The sequence below is a fragment of the Marmota flaviventris genome, chromosome 3 (genome assembly GCF_047511675.1).
Source record: "Marmota flaviventris isolate mMarFla1 chromosome 3, mMarFla1.hap1, whole genome shotgun sequence".
Classification (NCBI taxonomy): domain Eukaryota; kingdom Metazoa; phylum Chordata; class Mammalia; order Rodentia; family Sciuridae; genus Marmota; species Marmota flaviventris.
Window position 1 is genome coordinate 20,017,410 of NC_092500.1, and position 24,523 is coordinate 20,041,932.

A 24,523-nucleotide genomic window follows, 5' to 3' on the forward strand; every position below is an offset into this window, starting at 1 on the left:
CCAGGCCAAAGGCTTCTCCCTCAGTGCCCAACACCACACAAAGGCTAGGAAATAGAGATTTCAAAATGGTTTTGCAGCCAACTTACTTTTGCCCAGCTTCTCCTTGTCCTGCACAAGGTCCATATTTATAAGCATACACCAGGCGAGGGATAAAGTCAGATGTAATCGCTATGACAAATGCGTTTGTAATAACAGAGAGAATCCCAATGCCTTCAAGAATTCCATACCAAATTCCTATTCAAATAGAAATGTGGTATTAGCTCCATGTACATCAGAGGTGGTAAGAATGAAAGCAATGAGAGTAACTTGTTTTCAATGTCCTTTCATATTTCCAAATACAACTGAAATTAGGAGTAAGAATCTGTGCTTCCAAACACCTTGGCATTTAAGGAATTTCTGAGAAAGTGCCCATGTACTCATGATTTAATGATCAGGACCAGACATAAGTCAGAGAATTCTGGTCAACGATAAGGCACCAAAACAATCTGATGAGCTCAGACAATGTCAAACTGCCACTGCCGCAGTCTAGCTGGGCACAAAATCACGAGCCACTCAAGCAGGAACAAACTTTATTTTTGAAACTGCCGCCAATGCCCCATACGCTCCCGGGCAAATTGCCCACCGACTCAGGTGGTGTTCTCCTGGACCAACAGGAAGTCCCTCCCCCGGAATTCCCTCCTACCGCACTTCCCCAACCAATGGGAACTCTCCAGGAGTCCCGTAGCAGGCCGAGGTGGACAGCAGGAGTCTAATATCCATATGAATGCAGATCTTAACATAATCATATCATCTCAATGGCTTGCTGGCCTCACCTTTCAACCAAAAATGCCATGCATCATACTACTTGGATATGGCTCTTAGCATGCCACCAGACTGGGAACTCCTTAAGAGTATGGACAGGGTCTCTCCTGTTCATCTTTGGGAGCCCAACCCCTGAGACATGGCCCTGAGTAGGTGCTCACTGAATGTGAACTGGTTTCATATGGAGGTTAAAAGCCTACTGTGAGCAAGAACATCTATATTCGATTCTCTTCCACACATATATTGGCTGAGCAACTGCCTACTCTGCCCTCAGCACTGGATGCACAAATGAATAAAAGACAGCTTTTGATCTTAGCTCTCAAGAGAACTGCACCTGATTCAATTCAAGATCTTTGGTCAAATACCAATGCTCATTTCTGCTTTTAGAAAACTAGATTATGTTTCATGTGAATCAAGAAAACACTAGGAAAATGCAAAACAAAGTTAAGGAAATGTAAGATCAATTTTTTTTTTGCCCACATTTCTTTATTGGTGCACTATAGTTGTACATAATGGTAGGAATTGTTGTACATATTTGTATGTGCACACAATATAATAATATAATTTGGCCAATCTCACTCCTTAGTACTTCTCCCCAGAAGATCTATGTTAAAAATTAGTGATGAGAAATCAAAATTTTAGTTTCCAAAGTTTTAAGCTAGAAATAACCAAATTAAGAATCTATTTAGGCATATATTCTCTAGCAATTAAAATGATAAATTTCCAAATAGGGCAGCTTTACTTCTTATCTGATAGTATTTAAAACTAATCAAACTATTCTTTGCAAAAATTACACTAAGTATTAAGTCATTTTACATGGAAACCATAAGAAAAAACTAATGTTGGGTGGCTTTTAAAATTTTATCCACAAGATGGCTCATAGTGCTTTTTAAAAATGCCTGAATCCAACTTACCTATGTCTTTGGCCCTTGAAGCTAAAGGTCTCCTCCATTGTGTGACAAATTTGTAAGCATCCAGTCTAATTTCAATGATGTTATTCAGTAAGGCCAGAAGTGGTGCTAGGGGAAAAGCTGCCACAAAGATAGTTGTGAATCCAAACTGAAGAACTGGGGAAGAGAAAAGGAAGGAGAACAAAAATGTTGGTTTTCCATTACTGTTTTCAAAAGGAAATGATCTGAATGTGTCATTGTCCTAAGTGATATTTTTCTGATATTGTCTTAAGTGATATTTTTCTGATCCAGATGCACAGGGGACATCTCTTGCAGAAAGATGACCAAGACGATGGACCAAAGGGCACTACCTGGGGCTGGGAGTAAAGGTATCCTTGGGAACAGAAAGCATGCTTAGGACCCAGAGGTTGTTTTCTAAATGCCATTCTCAAATAAAAGGAACCAGGGCTCCTTGGATTCCCAAATAGTGGTAGAAAAATAAAATGTAAGACTTTATCTTGTAATGCCAGAAAGTAAAGAAGCATTCAATAAATGATGGGGACACATCAATAGGACACAGAATGAACTTGAAGGCACTCTCTATGGTCAAAGCCAGAATCATTTGTGAAAAAAATAAATGATAGCATTGGATTGTAACTAACATTAAGTCTACATTGATACTGATATAAATATAAATAGATACACATAAATAATAAAGGGGGGGATTTGTGTAGCTGTTCCTCATGGTAGAATTCTAATTCATAAACAGAAAGAATGATGAAAATAGAAAACCCACCACTCATTAGATATCACAGTAATACTGTGGCAGGCAAGAACCATCAAAGAATGCTAAAATTAGTGGGGGCAGGGGAGGATACTGAAGAAAATAGGACATTTCTTGATTCAAATAATTACAAAGGGAAAAAGAGTATCTTCACAATACAGCAACCTAGTAGACATCACCTTACCCACATGATCAAAGTTAACATCACCAGCAATAAGACATATTGCTGTCACACACCCCTGTTAGGATGCACCTTTTCTTTCATGTTCCTCCTCCCCTCAGTCCTCTTGCATTAAAAACTAGATCTTGGCTAGTTCAGCATTCAGAACCATTGGTCTCCAAATCCTATCAATTACTCTTAAAAAATCTCTCTCCTTTATTCTTCTTATTCACTGTCCCCACTTGAGTTCAGACTGATTTTTGTTTTAATTGTAGATGGACACAATACCTTTATTTTATTTATTTATTTTTATGTGGTGCTGGGGATCAAACCCAGTGCCTTATGAGTGCTAGGCAAGTGTTGTACCACTGAGCCACAACTCCAGCCCCAGAATTCAGACTGATTTTTTAAATTGGCTTCTCTACCTCCAAATTTTCACCTATTTTCCCCATCGTGGCATTTTACATGTGCCTAAAATATTGTACAAGCCCTTTACTCACCATCTCCCTACATGAAAAAATTCAGTAGGTTCTCATTGCCTACAGAATAAATCCCAAACTTCCACCATGCCATTCAAGAATCTCAATAATCTGATTCCATACAAACTTCCAAGTCTTATGTCCAAAGGTTGTACCCTATGCCCAGGCGAGGTTCCCAAATAGTCCTTCACTCTGGCCACACCACACTTCTGGTTTTGTGGAAACACATCATATACTCAATGTTCCTGTCTATGCTCAGGTGAAAGTCCATTCTTCCTTTATGGGTAAGCTCAGATGTGCCCTCTTCTGGAGCCTTTTGGTAGTACTGCCTCCTCTATGGCTCCCACAACTCCTCTCACCACCATATAAAGAACTTCCTCTCGATTTCATGGCTTCTTCTTTGTCTTTTCCCCACTGCACTGACCTTCATGAAGGTAGGGATGGAGACTTTGTGTTTCCATTTTCCATATGTTCACTACATGGTTTTGTGTATGGGAGGGACTTAACAGATACCAAATAATGCTGGTTCAGTGACTGACATGTAATTACAATGAAAAAAGACCAGGAAAGTAAAAAACCAACCAAACCAAACAACACACACACACACATACCTTATTATTCAAGTGGAATAATACCAATAAAGATAATTCTTATAATCACTGAGGGTACTAGATATTTATTTAGACAGAAAAATACAAGTCTCACTAAAAAATAGTTCTCTAAGATTGAGTTTATAATGAAAAATACTACCGGGTTAAGAGGAAAAAGGAAATGCATTTAGTTTATTGGTAACTTTCTTTTATCTGACATTTATCAAATTTAACTAGTTAAATATTATGACCTATAATTAAATCAAATAACTGCTTTCACAAAGCTCAGGTGTGACCTATGTGATATTGGTCTTGAAGTGATTAACTACAATGTCCAGTGTCTGCTGCTTTCTCAGGAGGTTCAGGGGAGAGGTTTATTGTACCATAGTTAGATGGAATTTTTTAAATTTTTGGAAAAACCTTTATTAAAGAAGTAATATAATAAAAAGCACAGAGAATTATTTTTATTAGAATTATATGGACAATACTAGTGTAACTAGGCAAGAACAACAAAAGTGCAATGATTAGAAAAGAAAATGTAAAATTATTATTTGTAGATGACATGATTGGGTCATCTAAAAAAAATCTAGGAAATCTCAAAAAAAAAAATCTAGAATCTGATATTATACCTTGGCATATTTGTGTGGTACAAAGTTAACATAAAACCAATGATAATTTTATACACCAGCAACAGAAAAGAAAATAAAACTAGGGCTGGGAGAATAGCTCAGTGGTAGGCTATGTGCTTAGCATGTGCAAAACTGTGGATTCAATTTCCAGCACCCAAATATAAAACAACTCCCCAAAACAACCCACAAAAGAGCTATAAAAACATCATTTGCAATTGCACTAAAAATTCATAAACTGCATGTGAATACATCTAACCTGAGTTACCTAAAACTTGTACAGTAAAATCTATAAAATCTTTCTGAGAAAAAAATGTAGAAAAATAAATAAATGCAGAAATAGACCATATCTATTAGTTGGAAAATGTTTTCCTCAAATTGTTTTTAAGAAGTTCAATTCAATTCCAGTCAATATCTTGATAAGATTTTTTTTTGTAGAAATTGGAAATCTTATTGTAAAATGTATATGGAACCAATTTTGAAGAAGAACAAAGTTGAAACTTCTGTAATTTAAAAACACAGATAAGAGCGTTAGAAGTCAAGTCACTGATAAAGCAAGAAAGGATATTTTTTTGCAACTTATATATCTGACAAAGAACTTATGTCTATAATGTGGCTTCCACAAATCACTAAGAAAAAGACAGATTCCCATTAAAATTATGGGTTGGGGTGAGAATTCACCAAAGAAGATATCCAAATTGCCATAAGCATATGAAAAAGTTCCCAGCATCATTAGTCATCAGGAAATTTCAAATTAAAGCCATGGTGAGACACTATGACATACAGACCAGATAGCTAAAATTTTGTAAAAATACCTAATGACTTTTAGTGAGTACATGGAATAACTGGAGCTCTTACTGTGCTAGTTGAAATATAAATTGGAATAACCCAACTTTGAAAAGCTTGAAAGGGTCTACTGAAGATTGACAAATGCATATTTTATGGTCAGGTAACCCCAATCCTACATAAATTCCCAACAGAATTATTTAACTTATGTGACTGAAAACACATGTTACAAATATGTTCACATAAGCATTATTTAAAAGAGCCCAAATCTGGAAATAAATATCTATTACCAGTAGAATGAATGGATAAATGTGGTACATTTCTATTTTCAGGAGCCAAGAAGATGTGCAAACTCACAAAACTTCATCTATTGGCACACTGATGCCTGCACTTCTACAAGAAATTTTGCCCGTTTTGGAGAAGCCTAACAGAGGCTTTGACACCTCTTAAAGTATACCTATCCAATACCTCAATTCTTATTTGTGGTCAAAAATACATTCAAAACATAGGAGAGACTTGATTAGTGATGTGGGAGTCAGTGTGCTGGATGGGGGCAAGGTAGCAACTTGGGGCATATCTGAAAATAGAAATGCAAAAAAAAAAAAATCACATGACTAAAAGGAAAGATGGGATGAACGTTAAAGATAATCTGCCTGTTTCATAATTTTGCTTCAGGTTTGTATATCTTAGGAATACTATACAGCAAAGTGAAAATGGAATTCTACTACCAAGAGCAACAGGGAAGAATGTTATAAATATGATATTGAATGAAAGCAGCCAGTTACAAGAATATGTTCTCTACAATTCTGTTCATGTGGATATCAAAAAAAGAAAAACTAATCTACGGCATTCAAAGCAATCACAGAGGTTGTTATGTATGGAAGGGGGGGCAAAAGAACTTTCTTAGATACTCATAATATTCTGCTGCTTAATCTAGTTCACAGGATAGCAAACTATTTTTATAAGGAGTCAGACACTAAATATTGCTGGCTTTAATGTCTAGGACACAACTATTCTACTTGGCTGTAATAGTGTAAAAGCAGCTGTAGATAATATGTAAATAAGTGGGTATCATTGTGTTCCAATAAAGCTTTACTTAGAAAAAAACACTGGACTGAATTTGGTTTGTGGGTAGTGTGTAGTGGTTAGCCACACTCTCATCTATATACATTTGTGTGTAAACTTGTAAAAATTCATTGATCTGTACACTTATGATTTCTATATTTCTCTCTACATATGCAATTCCGTGAGTTACAATATTAAAACAACAACAAATCCCGGAAGTGAAAAGAAAAATAAAACCAGCAGGAACAGAAGTAAGCTGTTGGAATTCACCCATCTGCTTGCAATGCTTCTCATATTTGTTTTATGGTGAAAAGATACTGCAGTATTTGGAGCACTACCAATTCTAGCCACATAAATGCCTCTTTTCAAGAGCTCGATATACTCACATTATCGTTCATTTCCTTCTTTATGGGAGAAAGAGTCCATTAAGAGATCTAAAAGTGGTTAGTTCTTATAATGAATTCCCTTTATTAAGTTTTATTATTAATGATCCAATTGATTTCTTTTCCAAGTTATATCATTCTGCCATTTTATAATTGAAACTCTGAAAACATCAGTGGATACTTAGGACATAAGCAATCTAAGAAACATTAAGTGTTAATTCTACTACTCCTTTAATTTTCAGAATTGCCTAGAAAGGATGGCTTCCTTCAGAAGTAATGTATCTTGCCCATTCCTAATCCTGTTTTCACTCCAGTGTAATAGAGCTTAAAAAATAATAAAGAAAATGTATACATAATCTATCTGCTAAGAGATGTTACTTAATATCTTTTTGTCTCTGTTTTCTCTTCTCTAAAGTAGGAATGAGAGTAAGAGTCACCCTTGGTGCAGATCAAGTGAGTTAGTGAATGGAAAGCTCAGAACAATGCCTGACTCATTAGTACATGTTTACTATACCATTATTATTATTTTCCTATATTTCTTATCTCCTAGAGGGGATATAATGATACAGTTAACAAAGAGGTTTCACTGTTCATAAATTACAGGTTTGCTTCCAAAGTCCATGCTCTGAGATACAAGCTAAGAGAACTAGCTTGGGTTTGAATCTAGATGATCTGATTCCATAACTGTAAAGTGCAGCATAGGTTAAGCATTCCCATCTGAACACTTTTCTCCCACAACAGAAATGACTGCTCCCCACTATACCTCCTACTGATTCATGTCACAGAATCTATGACACTTTATTGCAGTTACTCTTTTCTCTCTTTATCAGTGTGTGTGTGTGTGTATACTGGGGATTAAACCCAGTCTTCATGCATGCTGGGCACAAGCTCTCCCATTGGGCTACATCCCCAGCCCTTTTATCAGTTTTGAGACAGTCTCACTAAACTGGCCTCAAAATTGTGACCCTCCTGCCTCAGCTTCCCAAGTAGCTGGGATTACAGGTGTGCACCACCATACCTGGCTGCAGTAACTCTTTATATCTCTCGTTCTCTCTCACTAGCCTGTGCACTCTTTGAAAGCTGGGCACTGTGCCTTACTCTTTTTTGTATCTCTGGTGCCAGATACAGTGTCTCCCTGGCATTTCATGAAGTTCAAAAATATCAGCTGAATGAGGGATCAATCACTCCATGAATGCTAACTTCTTTACTTTGATGCACCAAATTTCCCAATTCATTTTGTGTTCTGGTGACTCAGTACAAGGGACAAGACAATGTCATGAAGAGTTTGAATTGGAATAGATTTTGGGCACTATCCCTGTGGATTGAATTTCTTAAATGATGACATTCTTCCCTCTGTATTTAGCTTGGGAGACCCACACACAGATGGCTTCCATGATAATGGGTGTATTGCAATTGAATATAGCTAGAGATCTGTAATTAAGAGGGTAAAAGAGAAGATTTCCATACTCATTTCCAAGTACTCATCGAAGAGACCATAGGCATTCATTGGCTGAAGGTTGTAGTCTTTTTCCCATTGTGGGAAGTTTACTTTCCTTTCAGTCCCATGTTCTTGTCGTACTTTTCTTCTAGTCCACCAGTTCTGAATTAACCTGTACAAAAAGATCAATTTCTTACCAAAAAAAAAAAAGCGCAACTATTCATAAGACTTAATTAATAAGAAAGAGAATAGTTAGAATTTAGAGCCATGTTAAAAAAAGGAAACTCATGCATGTAAGCAGAATGACTGATGAACTTCTTTCAAGCGTTCATGCTTTGTGCTGCCTAGAGGGTTGGATAGAGGACTGAGTGTATCTATAAACTGACTTCTCTGCAACACCCAGCCAAGTGATAATAGGCCTAAGTTGCTTAATGAGCAGTCTTCTTATGTGAGTGCTGACCTGAAGATTCTAACTTCAGGGACCCAGAAACCCTGCAAACCCACAAAAATGCTTCCTCTCTTGGGAGATGGTCGCCTGCAATTTGACAACTGGACTGGGGTGCTTGGGCTTAAGCTGTCAGGGGCTCTAACTTCCAATAAAATGCATTTCACATTGGTGAAATTACACATTAATTCTCAGCAGTGTTCGGGAGTACACTTCATAATATGGGTAAGGAAATGCATCAGAGGTATGCAGATCTGTGTGCTCTGGGGTACAAGGAAAAATGAAAAAGTTGAAGAGCACCCAGGAGTTCAAATGCCAAAAGAAAAATCATGTAAAATAAAAGAGTATCAAAGACAAACTCTGCCCACTTCACAATTATGCTGTATGTCTGTCTTATTAGAGGTCAAAATAGAGTTCCCCTGATGCCTAGGACATTGTCATTAATTATGGCTAATACTGTGTAGTAGAATATCATACTCCTATTTTTGTTTTATGTTTTATTTTATTTATGTTTTACAGAAACATCAAATACTTGGAATATGATTTCTAAATAAATTCAAGAATAGAAAATTACTGATATTGATTCTGACAGGGAGCTAAGGGAAGATGTTTTGAAGTGAACCAAATTCCAGCTAATCATTCTAGAAGAGTGGTCCTCTCTGAGACCTATGGATCTTGATGTCCCCTCTAGAGACTCAGAGCCAACATGGAAACCAATAGGTATGGAGTTACAGAAGACATAGAAGTGTTGCTGAATATGTTCCCTTAAAACTAAACTGACCAGAACTGAGCAAGCACAGCAGAGCTGAAGTTTATCTTTGCAAACATCATGCAAGTTTTGCCCAATGCCATGGACAGAAAAATATTATGTCCAGGTGCTAATGCCTTAGAAATACAACTATTTATTTTGTGAATTCTTGAACTTTACTCCTTTCCATAAATTCTTTTTTCTGTAGTCTGAATTTAGTGTAGTTTTTAAAAATTACATTCTAATTTATCACAGGAATGGTGAGGTGGTGATCTTATTAATAAGTAAAGAGCTATGGACTTAAACAATGGTGGAGCCTAAAGGGTCAAAAGCATCACTTAAAGCATCTCGCAGGCCAATATTTAATATTTAGGGGACTACAGAGACTTCATAAGGAACATTCACTTTCATTCACGTGACCTGTGCTAAATCTCCCCATAGAGCCAATGTGTGTTTTCATGACTGCCTTTGAATATCTAAGTGTGACGCTTGCTTGATTGCCAAGTCTGCATTGCTTATCTTACTTGCCACACCCAGAAATGCCAATAAGGAGCAATGCTGCCTGTCAATGATAGACATCTAAGGTACTTACGGGTAGCCAAGTTCCATGAAATTATTCCAGGTCTGCTTTAGCACCATTATAATACCCATTTGCATACAGAGATCAATAAGGCATCCACTAGGGTGGCACTGCAAGGTAAGCAAACACAGAAATTCAAGAATCAATGGTGAGGAAGAAAGGGTGTCTGCTTCTAATTTGCATAAAGTTTCCATAGGGCTGTTTCATGTGAGTATGTAGGAAAAAAGGAAGGAGGGGAGAATACAGACCTCTTCTAGTCTCCACCTGTTTATCAGCCTCAAGTAGGCACCTGGGTGTCCTGTGAATCTTTAACACAGAGAAAAACAAGTCATTAGCATTCTGTAAGTCTAAGCTTTCAGTGAATATTATATTCAGTTTAGAACATCCTCCAAAGTAAATTATGGGTGCAGTCAAGTATCAGGTTGAAGGAATTAGGAAGCCCTCTAGAGCTGTCATAACTATAGCTCTTGGAATTCTCCAGGGGACATTTCTCTTCTGGCTTTCCATCCAGTTGCTAGCAGCAGGGGCCAGTTCTTCCTGCTTGCTGTAACTTTTAACATTTTCTGCTGAATAGCAGGTGCTCTAGTTGGGGTAAGCAACAGTTTTACTGGTTCTTTTAAACATATTTGATGCTTTTGAATAATAGTCATGCTTTTTAAAATAAAATCAAGCTGTTCAGAATTTCATGCTATTGGAGTAGCTAAAAAACTAAGGAGATGCTGGTGATTGCATCTCACTGAAACCCTATACCTGACCCCTTTCCCTGTTTCCTCACTCTCCTGAAATGCTTCCAGGTGGGGTGGAATTCATGAGGCATTACCACTAAGCATAGAATCTCTCCTAAATCCTCATAACTGCTAGATTTAAAGTTACACAGTAATTTCTGTTATTCATTTCTACCCCCTTTCCTGGGTTGGGGGCAGGATGTTCTTCCCTCTTAGAGATTTAGGATATGCTGTGGGATTATACCCCTATGCCACCTGCTTTTACAGGTGTGAGTCTCTGGGGCCTGCTGCAGGTATGGATGTTGGTCAGATGTTTTCAATCCATCATTCACAGGTGCAAGTAAACCATTGTCATTAGCAATAAAAGGTACAGAGCACTTCTGAGTGGAGACTATTTCTTGGGATTCATTTGGAAAGGGAAAGGAAGTCAATGTTCTCTTTTTACATTTTACATAGATCACCCTGTGAGATGGGCTTCTCTATCACCTTTGGCTAGTGACCTCTGAGTGTTCTGTCCCCGCCTGGCATAAGTGGGTGTGGAGGGGTCAGGTTCTTACCTTCCAAGGAAGAATGCGATGTAAAACGTGGAGCTATTCAGATTGACAAACTGAAAAAGAAACATTTTCAAGGTGAAGCTGTTCTCCCATTCGGACTCTGTGCGAGGCTGCTCTGTGGACAAAAGAGGAGCAGAGTTTGAGAGGCTGAATCTGACCTCTCTCAACTTCTTGCCTCCCTCTCTCCACACAGGAGATACCAGTTTGCCTACAGCTGACATATGATGGAACAGACCATGCATGAGACAGATCCTCAAACTCACAGACCAGCCCCAGTGAGAGTTCGGTGGGAAGTAACAACTGATGTATCTGAAGGATACATTGAGTGTTCAGAGTGTTCTGCTGTTATGGGATCCCTGGAGAGTGTGAAGCAGGGATAGGTAGAATGAATGGGGACTCATCCCCAGACCTGGCTCTCTCCAGTAGCTTTCCGTTTTCCTTTTTGTTTCTACCTTCAGCATGGGGCCTATGTGGGGTCAGGTAGCCTCCCAGCTCCTAATGATTCATTGGTCTCCACTCCTAGTTCCAGTGCTGCACAGGCTGCTGCATATCACGGAATACAGAGTATTTGACTTGGATGTCTTCACCCGCATCTACCATTTTCCATTCTCACAGGCAAACATTAAGATGACCTCTTTTCTAGAGCTTTTCCTGTATATATCACCACTGTGTCTTATAATTTTCTGATCTCAGTCAGGGGCTGATTGTCATCTCCTCATACTTCAACTTTCACAGACCAAAGGCTTTTTGGACACTCTGATGTGAACCAAAATATAGCTCTAGTTGCCCTTAAGGTCAAATCTCCAACTTAAAAATCTCATGTCAGATGCCCTTATCCTTTCCTAGGAGCTCAATCCTCACCTCAAGGAGGGTCAAAGAAAATGTATTTAATGCAATAGCATTTTATCTGTTTCTACATTCCCTGATCTTCTAATTACTCATTTAACTGAATTCACCCCATCATTTCTTTTTCCATGAATTATAACTCAAAATGCTTCCTGGAAGCAAATCTGAGAAGGAAAGGGAGAAAGAAAGAGAACCTGATTTAAAGTGGTTTAAAATGTCAACTTTAGAACAAGGCTCTACTGGTGTCGAGGGCAGGAAAGACAAAGAATTCTTGGAGGGTTTTAGTTTCTTTTCACTTCTGCTGACTGAGTCCTAGTTACATGTGAAGGTTTTCTGGGTTGTCAGCCAGCTGAGTTCCCAGATGTTTCAACGATGGATGGACCAGGGCTGTATCTCCACATGCATCATCCCCAGCCAGGGTCAAGCTACCACCAGACACAGCCTACCAACGGACAGTTACCTCTTCCATGAAAATAAAGCTCTTTCTATCTTTTTGGACAAGGTGTGATGGTGATGGAAGATGTCAATGATATTAAAGGAGATACAGTAAAATGGCTAGATGTGTATCTGGCATATAGACTCAAGAAATGGCATCTATTAGTAATAATGACTGTTATAAATAAAAACAGTTTTGTGATCTTCCCCCTTCTGGACAAGCTACATAAGGGAATATATTAAAACAATTACCCATGGGAGCTTGTAATTTTCCCAAACTGCATAATGACTAAAATCTCATCAATATCCAGCAAAATTAAGCTTCAAATTTGATGACAAAATAAAAACCTTCTATGATAAACAAAAATTAAAAGAATTTACAATGAGAAAGCCTGCATTACAGAATATTCTAGGCAAAATATTCAAGGAGGACAAAATGAAAAACAACAATGAAAATCAGCAAAGAGAGGAACTACACAAAGGGAAAATCCAATCAAAGAAGAAACCAACTCAAGTTAAAAACCACACATAATCTAAAATGACCAGGAATACAAACCTTGTCTCAAAAATAACCCTGAATGTTAATGGCCTAAACTCATCAATTAAAAGATGTAGACTGGCAGATTGGATTTTTTAAAAAAGATCAAACAATATGCTTCCTTCAAGAGATTCATCTTCAGAAAAGACATCCACAGACTGAAGGTGAAAAGATGGGAAAAAAAAAAAACATAACACTTATATGGGCAACGTAAATAAGTGGGGTTTCCATCCTAATGTCAGATAAAGTGGACTTCAAACCAAAGTTAGTCAAAAGAGATAAAGAAGAACATTTCATACTGCTTAAGGGAAACATACATCAACAAGACATAATAATTATAAATATCTATGCCCCAAACAATGGAGCATCTGTGTATATAAAACAAATCCTTCTCAATTTCAAGAAGCAAATAGAACACAACACAATAATACTGGGTGATTTTAACACACCTCTCCCACCACTGGATAGATCTTCCAAATAAAAACTAAACAAAGAAACTATAGAACTCAATAATACAATCAATGACTTAGACTTAACACACACAGAGTATTCCATCCATCATTGAGCAAATACACCTTCTTCTCAGCAGCACATGATCCTTCTCTAAAATAGACCGTATATTATGCCACAAAAAAACTCTCAGCAAATACAAAAAAATAGAGATACTACCCTGTATTCTATCAGATCATAATGGAATGAAACTAGAAATCAATGATAAAATAAAATGATAAATGATAAAATAAAATAGTAGCTATTCCAACACCTGGAGACTAAATAATATGATATTGAATGAGCAATGGATATCAGAAGACATCAGGAAGGAGATAAAACAATTCTTAGAGGTAAATGAAAACACTCTACAACCTATCAAAATCTCTGGGACACTATGAAGGCAGTGCTAAGAGGAAAGTTCATTGCATTGAGCTCATTCATTAAAAGAATAAAAAGCCAACAAATAAATGACCAAACATTACATCTCAAAGCCCTAGAAAAAGAAGAACAAATCAACACCAAAAGTAGTAGAAGACAGGAAATAATAAAAATCAGAGACGAAGTCAATGAAATCAAAAGAAACAATTGAAAAAATTGACAAAATGAAAATTGGTTCTTTGAAAAAAAATAAATAAATTGTTAAACACTTAGCCATGCTAATGAAGAGAAAGAGAAAACTCAAATTACTAACATTTGTGATGAAAAAGGAAATATCATGATGGGCATTATTGAAATACAGAAGATAATTAGACTTATTTTGAAAATTTATATTCCAATAAAATAGAAAACCTCGATGACACTGTCAAATTTCTAGAAACATATGATCTACTCAAACTGAATCAGGAGGACATACACAATGTAAACAAATCAATTTCAAGCAAGGAAATAGAAGATACCATCAAAAGCCTACCAACCAAGAAAAGCCCAAGACAGACAGATTCTCAGCAGAGTTCTACAAGACATTCAAAGAAGAACAAATACCAATATTCCTCAAATTATTCCATGAAATAGAAAAGGAGGTCCCTTCCAAACTCATTCTATAAGGCTAGTATCACCCTGATACCAAAACCAGAAAAAGACATCAAGAAAAGAAAACTTCAGACTAATATCCTTGATGAACACAGATGCAAAAATTCTCAATAAAATCCTGGCCAATCACATACAAAAACATATTAAAAAGATAGTGTACTATGATCAAGTGTGGTTCATCCTAGGAATGCAAGGTTGGTTCAACATACAGAAATCAATAAATATAATACATCACGTCAATAGACTTAAAGACAAGAATCATATGATTACCTGAATAGATGCTGAAAATGCATCTGACAAAATACAGCACCTCTTCATGTTCAAAACACTAGAAAAACTAGGACTAATAGGATCATACTCAACATTGTAAAGGCTGTCTATGCTAAGCCCAAGGCCAACATCATTCTAAATGGAGAAAAATTGGAAGGATTCCCTCTAAAAACTGGTACAAGACAGTGATGTCCTCTTTCACCACTTCTATTCAACATAGTCTTGAAATTCTAGCCAGAGCAATCAGACAGAAGAAATTAAAGGTACACTCAGGAAAAGAAGAACTCAAACTATCACTATTTGCCATGACATGATTCTATATTAGAAAAGCCAAAAAATTCTTCCAGAAAACTTCTAGAACTGATAAATGAATTCAGCAAAGTAGCAAGATATAAAATCAATACCCATAAATCAAATGCATTTCTCTATGTAAGTGATGAATCCACTGAAAGAAAAATTAGAAAAATTGCACCATTCAAAATAGCCTCAAAAAATATAAAATACTTGGGGATCAACCTAAGAAAAGAGGTGAAAGACCTCTACAATGAAAACTAAGGAACAGCAAAGAAGGAAACTGAAGATCTTAGAAGGTGAAAAGATCTCCTATGCTCTTGGATAGGCAGAGTTAATATTGTTAAAATGGCCATACTACCAAAAGTGTTATACAGATTTAATGCAATCCTTCTTAAAATCCCAATGACATTTTTATAGAATTAAAAAAGTAATCATGAAATTCATTTGGAAAATAAGAGACCCATAATAGCCAAAGCAATCCCTAGCGCAAAAAAAGAAAAAAAAAAAGTAGAGCAGGAGGCATCACAATACCAGACCTTAAACTATACTACAGAGAAATAATAACAAAAACAGCATGATATTGGCACCAAAACAGAAATGTAGACCAATGGTACAGAATAGAAGACACAGAGACCAACCCACATTAATACAGTTATCTCATACTACACAAAGGCACCAAAAACATATGCTGGAGAAACTATAGCCTCTTCAACAAATGGTACTTGGAAGACTGGAAATTCAAATGTAGCAAAATGAAATTAAACCTCTATCTTTCACCATGTACAAAACTCAACTCAAAGTAAATCAAGGACCTAGGAATTAGAAGAAAAAGTAGGAGACCCTGCACCTAATAGAAGAAAAAGTAGGCCCAAATCTTCATTACATTGGATTAGGCCCCGACTTCCTTAACAAGACTCCTAAAGCACAAGAAATAAAATCAAGAATCAATAAGTAGGATGGATTCAAACTAAAAAGCTTCTCCTGAGCAAAAGAAACAATCATTGAGGTGAAGAGAGAGAGCCTACATTATGGGAGCAAATTTTTACCACACGCACATTAGATAGAGTACTAATCTCCAAGATATATAAAGAACTCAAAAACTCAACAACAAAAAAACAAACAATCTAATCAATAAATGGGCTAAGAAACTGAACAGGACTCTTCTCAGAAGAAGATATACAAATGATCAACAAACACATGAAAAAGTGTTCAACATCTTCAGTAATTAGAGAAATGCAAATTAAAACTACTCTAAGATTTCATCTCACCCCAATCAGAATGGCAGTTACCATGAATACAAGCAATAAGAAGTGTTGGAGAGGATGTAGGGAAAAATATTCACTCATACATTGCCGGTGGAAGTGCAAATTGATGTAACCATTTTGGAAAGTGCAAATTGGTGTAACCATTTTGGAGATTCCTCAGAAAACTTGGAATGAAACCACCATTTGATCCAGCTATCCCACCCCTCAGTTTATACCCAAAGGACTTAAAATCAGCATACTATAGTGACATGGCCGCACCAATGTTTGTAGCAGCTGAATTCATAATAGCTAAACTGTGGATCCAACTTAGATGCCCATCAATAATGAATGGATAAAGCAACTGGTATATTTACACAATGAAATATTCTTCAGCATTAAAAGAGAATAAAATTATGGCACTTGCAGGTAAATAGATGGAATTGGAAAATATAATGTTAAGTGAAATAAATCAATCCCCCTAAACTAAAGTCCAAATGTTTTCTTTGATTGGTGGATCCTCATCTATGATGGTGGGGTATGTGAAGAATGAAGGAACTTTGGATTGGGCAAAGGGAAGGGGAAGAGGGGCTATGTGGGTAAGAAAGATGGGGAACATGTATGATTGCATGAATGGTGCGTCTTTATACCATGTACAGACAGAGAACTGAAATGTTGCACTCCATTTGTGTATGATGAATTGAAATACATTCTGATGTGTGTTCAATTATGTAGAACAAATAAAAATAATAATAATAAAAAGTTAAAAAAATTAAAAGCTCATTAATAAAATTTGATACAATTTCTGTCTTGGAAATGTGGTAAATGTACTTATGGCTATCTACCAAGTACTTTTAGAATCAGAGAAATGTTCTTAGAAGTGACTTGTCCAGATGAATGTTATTTCCAAAAATGTCAGTGATTGTTGCTTACCTACATTCCTGATTAAAAGGCTCTCCATCTTCAAAGCAACTAACTTTGCTGTGATTTCATATTGTTTTGGTTTATATGTGAGGTGTCCTCTGAAATGTCACATGTGAGAAAATGCAAGAAGGTTCAGAGAAGAAATGATTGGGTTGTGAGAGCTTTAACATAATCAGTGATTTAATACTCTAGTAGGGATTAACTAAGTGGTAATTAAAGTGGTAGGGTGTGGCTTGAGAAGGTGGGAATTGATGCATGGCTTTGATGTATATATTTGAATCTGGCCAAGGGAGTCTCTCTTTTCTTCCTGATGACATGAACTGCTTCCCTCTGCCACACTCTTCCACCAGGATGTTCTGCCATACCCCAAACCCCTGAGGAATGGAGCCAGCCTTCTATGGATAAAGACCTCTGCAACCATGAGTCCTCAAATAAACTTTTCCTCCTCTACAGTTGTTCTGGTTGGGTCCTTTAGTCACAGCAGCAAAAAAGCTAACTAAAATACATATACTATAAAAGTCTGAACTTTTGCTAAATTGCCCAGGCCAGCCTCAAATTCATTGGTTCAAGCAATCCTCCTGCCTCAGCCTTCCAAGCAGCCATGACTACAGGAATGCACCACCATGCCTCAATCATTAAATTTTTAATTAAACAATAATTGTAGGTAATAGCAAATGAACACTTTTCTAATTATACTGGACACTTTATACACATATACTTTAATGATGCTATTTTGTGTGAGTGTGTATGAAGAGAAAACTTGCTTTAAATCACATTAGCTCATGATACTGTGTTTGTGATATGTTTCAAAGGTCTAGATAGAAAAGATCCTCTAATTATAAAAATGAAGGTGAAGAAAAATTCTTGCATACAATTATAAGTGAAGGGTATAGTTCTTATCCGCAGAACTTGAGAATGTACTCTGAAATAAAATGTTCCACTTACCTAAATTTGTCAGAAGCAGTGCAACTTTTTCATAGAGCTGTAAAATAAATTTTATATATTTAATAAATGAACGGTACATGTTCTAAAATCTATAATTATAAAGGAAACAGATTATCAAGTTATGAGTGAAAATAATTTTACTACTATTTACCATTCATTGCTCAAACAATGAAAACATTGTGAACAACTGTGCTTTTCCTGGGCGAGTCAGAAATGTGCAAGGTTCTACTTTACTAAATTTTAAAAATCTCACTTCTTATTTGGGATGAAATCCTGTGCCACCTAACTCCCAACTTCCTAGGTGAGTCTCAGCATACTGAATGTAAACTCTGTAAGACTGCTTGTGATGGTAAGATTCTGTAATTTGGTTATTTATGGAATACTGTAAATTCTAGATTACAGTATTCAGACATGCTGAAGTGATCAATAAAATTGGATATTCCCAGAGTTTAGGGTACTCTGCTCTTCCATTTGTATACTAGATGTACCCTGAGCTCACCCAATCATCTGATAGATGGTCCTAAGAGTGAACTGAGGGTGTGTGTGTGTGTGCGTGCGCGCATGTGCATGCACACGCACGCACACACGCAGAAAGTATAGTTTAGGGCAAATTCAGTTGTAGGAGATTCACCAGAGAGGGTATGAATTAAATGGAAGAGCAAGTGTTCTCTCTAAAAAGAAAGATGATAAATGAAAAATAAAAGGAAAACTAGTCTAATGGATTTGAACAACATGAAAATTAAAACCATATTTAGATTAAAGTTGTTGAAGCACACTGGTTACAATTTCACAGGCTGGTATTACAACTTTACCACCCAGCAAGCTGTAGGACTTGGACATGTTACCACATTTCTTCAAACCACTGTTTCCCTTACATTTAAGTGGCATTTAAGTGGGATGGGAATTGAATTGACTTTCAGGTTCTTCTTAATTTCTAAATTTTCATATGTGAGATTTCCGCTAACTACAGAAACAGGCATAAAATTGGGAGCTTTTGACTCTAACTTTCAGCAATGACCATTTATTATAGTAAGGTTTATGGTTTTCTGTATTATAATGAAACTAATATGACAATAAGATCAAATTTTATATAGAAACCTCAGTCTCTTGGGTCCCAATGTTAAAAGAGATTGGTATAATTTTCAGTAAGAAGGTCTGCGGTATAGATTGGTCATACTTGCTAGATCAAAACAATAAAATTTTTATAAATGACAAATTAGAACAGATGCTTTAATCAAACATTTTAGTATCTCAAAGGCATTGTACTATTAAAATTGCTTAATTGCATAATTATCAAGGAACATTAGATTTGACTGGTGAGGCAACTTTAAAAAAAAATTTCCAATTCCTAGTTTATCCTTTTTCTTTTTCCTATTGACATATACTTGTCAAAGTGGGTCAATGTGCATATTTGTCTCAAAGGTCTTGATAGCCAATAATATGCCATTGTGATATGAGTATGAACATTGGAAAACAGAGACGTAAAAAAGGAATAATACACAAGTCAACATTTGAAAAATAAGGTAAAGTATACAGGGACACAGTAGGGACCCATAGCATTTGTGAGCACCTTATTCATATGTTGAAGATACAAACTAAAGGACAGTGGAACGTTGGGCAGGATACAGCAGAACATTCACAGAGAGGCTCATGTCCAGTAAGGGATCTTCAAATGAGTAGTTTAAGGAAAAGGCCTGATTTCTCACTAAGCAGGTGAGATAGAAGCCATGGATGGTTGATTCTGATAAGAGCCACAGAAAAATCTTGGTTTTCAAACTTGATACAAAAAATGCTTTCATTTTCCTCTTGCTGAATTAAATCCCTTTATCATTATATAATGACCTTTGGGTTCTCTTTATTACTTTAAATTTAAAGTCTATTTTATCTTATATAAATATAACTACTCTTACTTTGGATTCCACTTGCATGGGATATCTTTTTCCATCATTCCATGTTTAGTCTGAGCATCCTCAGAGATAAAGTGAGTTTCTTGTAAGCAACCCATATGGTTGGATCTTGCTCTTTTCTATACCTTCAGTCACTCTATGCATTTTAATCAGAAAAAATTAATCCATTTACATTTAAGGTAAATGTGAAGTAAGGTCTTACTTAAATCACTTTGACCTTAGCAACTTAGCAAAATTTTGTCTCAAAAAGAAAAGGGCTGGGGCTGGGATTCAATCCCTAGTACTAATAATGATGAATGACAACAACAGTCTGATTGTTATAGCTATAACTAATAAAAAGCTTTCCGACCTTAAGGATATGTCTAAAGTTATGAGCACTTCTAATTTGAAGCACTTTTAATTTGAGCTAGTGCCTGAGCAGTGAATGTGAGCTTGTCCTGATCTAAGCCATATTTGGGGATTTCCTTTTTTTTTTTTTGCAACAAGACATTGTGGTTTTTCACTGTCTACAATATAATGAAACAAGTGATTTGTATTGGTATGACTGAATAAAAAGCACAGTAATAACTTCTAGTTTCCTCCTGGGACATAGTCCATGTTGGTCTATTTGTCTGACAACCACTATATTGAGACATTCTTTGGTCACTAGTGAAGCAGAATGAAACAGTACGATAAGGAGGAAGAAATTCCATCCTAGTCACTCTATCTTTGAAATATTTATTTTTTCATGATATAAAAAAAGTGCAAACCAGTAAATATCCCTTAGTTAAGAGGCATAAAATTGTATAAGGATACAGAAAGCTTTTGTAAAATAGTACGAATTTTATTTTTAAAGCACATACAAGTACATACAAATAATCAGATCCAGAAAATAGGTGTCTCAATACAGATCTGCTTTTTCATTTAGAATTGGACAAATTCAACAAGAAGTCAGAAACAGAGTATATGATTTAAAATTATTATAATGTTTAAAAATTAGAGTCTTTAATGAATATTAATAAAACACCAATCTAATCTCAAAGTTTTTATAATCAGTTAATGGAATAGTATTAATAATGAACATCTAAATGCTGTTGGTTTTTTTTTGAAAGACCATACTGGGGCATTAAAATATCTTAAAATGAGTTATTTCAGAAGCCAATGAAGATTTTAATTCTGATCTGTTCAAAGCCACATTATAGTCATTAGTATGCCATCCAATATGCAGATATTTGCTTTCTAAGGATTTAAATTTTTTGATATTCTGATGAAAATTCTTCCAAACTTTATTATGCATGTGGTTACCTTCATAATGGAATTTGGAAGGGCATATGATAGGAGTGTAAATGTGTGTGCTGGGGTGGAGATTTAGAGAGGGTCAAGGTGGATAAGGCAATTGGCCCCTGCACAAAAGGGTACTAGCTGACGCTGCTTTTAGAGTTCTGATATATGCTTTCTCTGTCTTTCTTCTCTTTGTCATGGCTTATCATTTCCTGCTAGCATCACTATTCTTGACGTAGTAATTTTATGTCATTCCAGTTTGACATTGGCTAGGAAATCAGAATATCAAAAGTGTTTACATTGTACCTAAAATTGATGAAAATATACCCTAAGGGGATTCCTAAGAATAATACGTTTTAGTTTCAGTGTGTGGACTCAACCTCATCTTGGCCATTCTGAAACTTTGTTAGGTAAAATAAATCGAATGCATAGTAGCCTAGCTTTCAGTGTGTACTGGTGCTTTGTAATGTCAGCAACTAAATACTTTAATCACCTCTTATGCCCTCTTATGTTTATTTCCTTTTGTCTTGGTTGTGTCTCTTGACATAGAGATTGCTGGGTCAATGGTTTCCCGCTAATAGAGATACTGCTCTGACTACGCTGAAACATGCTCAATATGCACAGGGGCAAGATATTTATAGACCCACTGTGTGTATACAGAAGTTTATTTCATAAGAAGATGTATAAATTAAATTATGATGATGATCCAAGGCTTTGTCCCTATTAAGCATGTACTCTATCACTGAGCTACAATCCCACCCCAAAATTAGATTTTAATAAGATATTGGAGTAAAGAGATGATAAAAATACAATAAGTATTATTTCATTTCATCCTACCTGAGCCCAGAACCTTTCAGTGGTCTGGCTGTTTGGTTAATTTTACTATGAGTTACTCTCCTTCATAACATGTATTCCTTAGTTAATATGGAGACTGAGTTGTATGTTGGAGACAGGGTTAGAATATCAGAGCTGCCAAGATCTACTTTCAATCTCCACTTGACCAAGCAGTCACACAATCGTCATGTCAAAATAATCAGCAATTTCTCTATTTTCTTTTTTAAAACAACTTCCGATTTGAAGTTTTGTTTTCTGAAATAAAGAAGTTTCTACACATTTCAATACTACTAGTAATGAGTTACCTGTGTTTCACCAGCTCAGTAATTACTATTAAAGTTCTTTATTATTGGATGCATAGGATTCTCTTAAGACTCATTCAAGGTTTATTGCTTATGGAATTCAGGAGTGTTTAAAGAGATAGAGCTGGGCATGGTGGCACACGCCTATAATCCCACCAGCTCAGGAGGCTGAGACAGGAGAATGGCAAGTTCAAAGCCAGCCTCAGCAATAGTGAGGCGCTAAGCAGCTCAGTGAGACCCTTTCTCTAAATGAAATACAAAATAGGGCTGGGGATGTGGCTCAGTGGTCAAATGCCCCTGAGTTCAATCCCTGGTACCAAACAATCAAACAAAAAACTGGACATGGCAATATTCACAGGTATAATTGTATTAATAATAGTTTTAAATTACTTGGCTTTTAGAAAGTCCAAGTCCTTTTCTAAAAATGTGAGTATTTCAGCACTATGGCCCAGACTTAAATGCAATATAAATGAAGATGGAGGAAACTATAATTAATTGAACGTCTGCTCCATATCTAATATGGTGCTAAGTAAATGTACAGTGTCATTTATTCTCTATTACAAACCTCCAAGGTCAGTATTTTTGTATGTAGTTGGCCTCAAAGTCTGACAATGTCAGCTATTACCTTTTATTCTGCAAATAATTCCAGCAATTTGCTGAATGTCTACTGTTATGATTTGGTTCTTTAGTGTCCCCTGAAAAGCTTATGTGTTAGGCAATGCAGGCATGTTCAGAGATGAAATAATTAGATTATAAAAGACATAACCTAATCAGTAGATTCATCCATTGGATTAATTAATAATTTGAAAGGACAATGGGTAGTAGCTATAGGAAAGTGGGGTGTGAGAAAGAGAGAGAGAGAGAGAGAGAGAGAATGAATTTTAATATTTATTTTTTAGTCTTCGGCGGACACAACATCCCTATTTGTATGTGGTGCTGAGAATCGAACCTGGGCCGCATGCATGCCAGGCGAACGCGCCACCACTTAAGCCACATCCCCAGCCCTAAGCTGAGAAGCTTTTCTCCTCCATGCCCTTCTGATATGATGTTCTCCCTCACCCTCAGGTTCAGAACAATGGAGTCCGTCAATTATGGACTGAAACCTCTGAAACCATAATCTCTGTGTTGTTCTCATCAGGTAATTTGGTCACAGCAATGAAAAGCTGACTAACACACACCTACTAGGTATCAGGCCCTGTTCTAAGCACTATGGAATACCAACAGTAAAAGTCAAAATGGAGAAATGGTTCTGCCATGATAGACCTACGTTCCAATGGAGAAGACAGACAACAAACAAAATGAAGAAAATACATATAGTGCGTGGTGAAAAATGCTATGGAGAAAAAATAAAGAGGCAAAAAATATGAAATTGTCAGATGACAGGAGTGAGTTGGAAGTTTAAATAGAACAATGAAGGAAGCCTTTATTAAAGAGGTAATATTTGAACACAGATCTGAAGGAAGTGAGGGAGTAAGTTAAGCCAACCCTAGGGAAGGGGGTGTTCCAGGCAGAGAACAGCAAGGAAAAGTCCTGGGGTGACAGTATGCCTGGCTAGAGCAGGTGAATCAGGATGAGGTGGGAGGAGATCAGAGATGTCCCAGGGGCCAGAGGAGGGAGAACCTGAAAGGCCACCACATGAATTTTTACCCTCAGGGAGAGGGGAGCCACTGGACCTCATGAACAGAGGGGAGATGTGAGCTGATGTATTTGTAAGATGCTCTCCCTGGCTTAGTGTTGGGCCTAGATTGAGGGGAACCAACCTGGAGGCTGGAAGCCCAGTTAGGAAGCCACTGAAGTAATCCAGGAAGGAGCCAGGCTGGGAGTCCGGCAAGTGTGCAAGTCCGGCAAGTGTGCAAAATCATCCTGATTTTTTCTTTGCAGGGTGATCTCAAGGAAATGTTTTAGATACTAACTACCTTCTCAATCCTCAAAATAAAAAAGAAACAGAAACTAATACCGCTGAGCTATGTCACAGGTCTGAGCTGGGTATTCTAAATGCATTCCTTCTCTAAATTTCTCTAAAGGGAAATCCAGTGTTATCTCATTGATCAACAAAGGAACTAAAGTTCTGTGAGGTTAAGTACCTGGTCTAATCTTACACTAAGAAAGTCCTGAAGCCTAGATTTCAATTAAGCCTTTTAAACCTCCAGAT

The 24,523-nt window shown here is 36.6% G+C and overlaps 1 protein-coding gene across 9 annotated transcripts in view; it reads right to left on the reverse strand.

Moving 5' to 3' along the window:
* Positions 1-24,523, reverse strand: part of Ano4 (anoctamin 4) — a 310,833-nt gene that overhangs the window by 16,696 nt on the left and 269,614 nt on the right. For all 9 annotated transcript variants that reach the window (XM_071609597.1, XM_027928930.2, XM_071609600.1 and 6 more), the window contains 7 exons: positions 18,069-18,105; positions 11,058-11,169; positions 10,024-10,081; positions 9,788-9,885; positions 8,032-8,174; positions 1,716-1,868; positions 87-234 (listed from right to left, as the gene is read on the reverse strand). In XM_071609597.1, the coding sequence (XP_071465698.1) occupies positions 87-234; positions 1,716-1,868; positions 8,032-8,174; positions 9,788-9,885; positions 10,024-10,081; positions 11,058-11,169; positions 18,069-18,105 (749 nt within the window). The remainder of the gene's footprint in view (positions 1-86; positions 235-1,715; positions 1,869-8,031; positions 8,175-9,787; positions 9,886-10,023; positions 10,082-11,057; positions 11,170-18,068; positions 18,106-24,523) is intronic.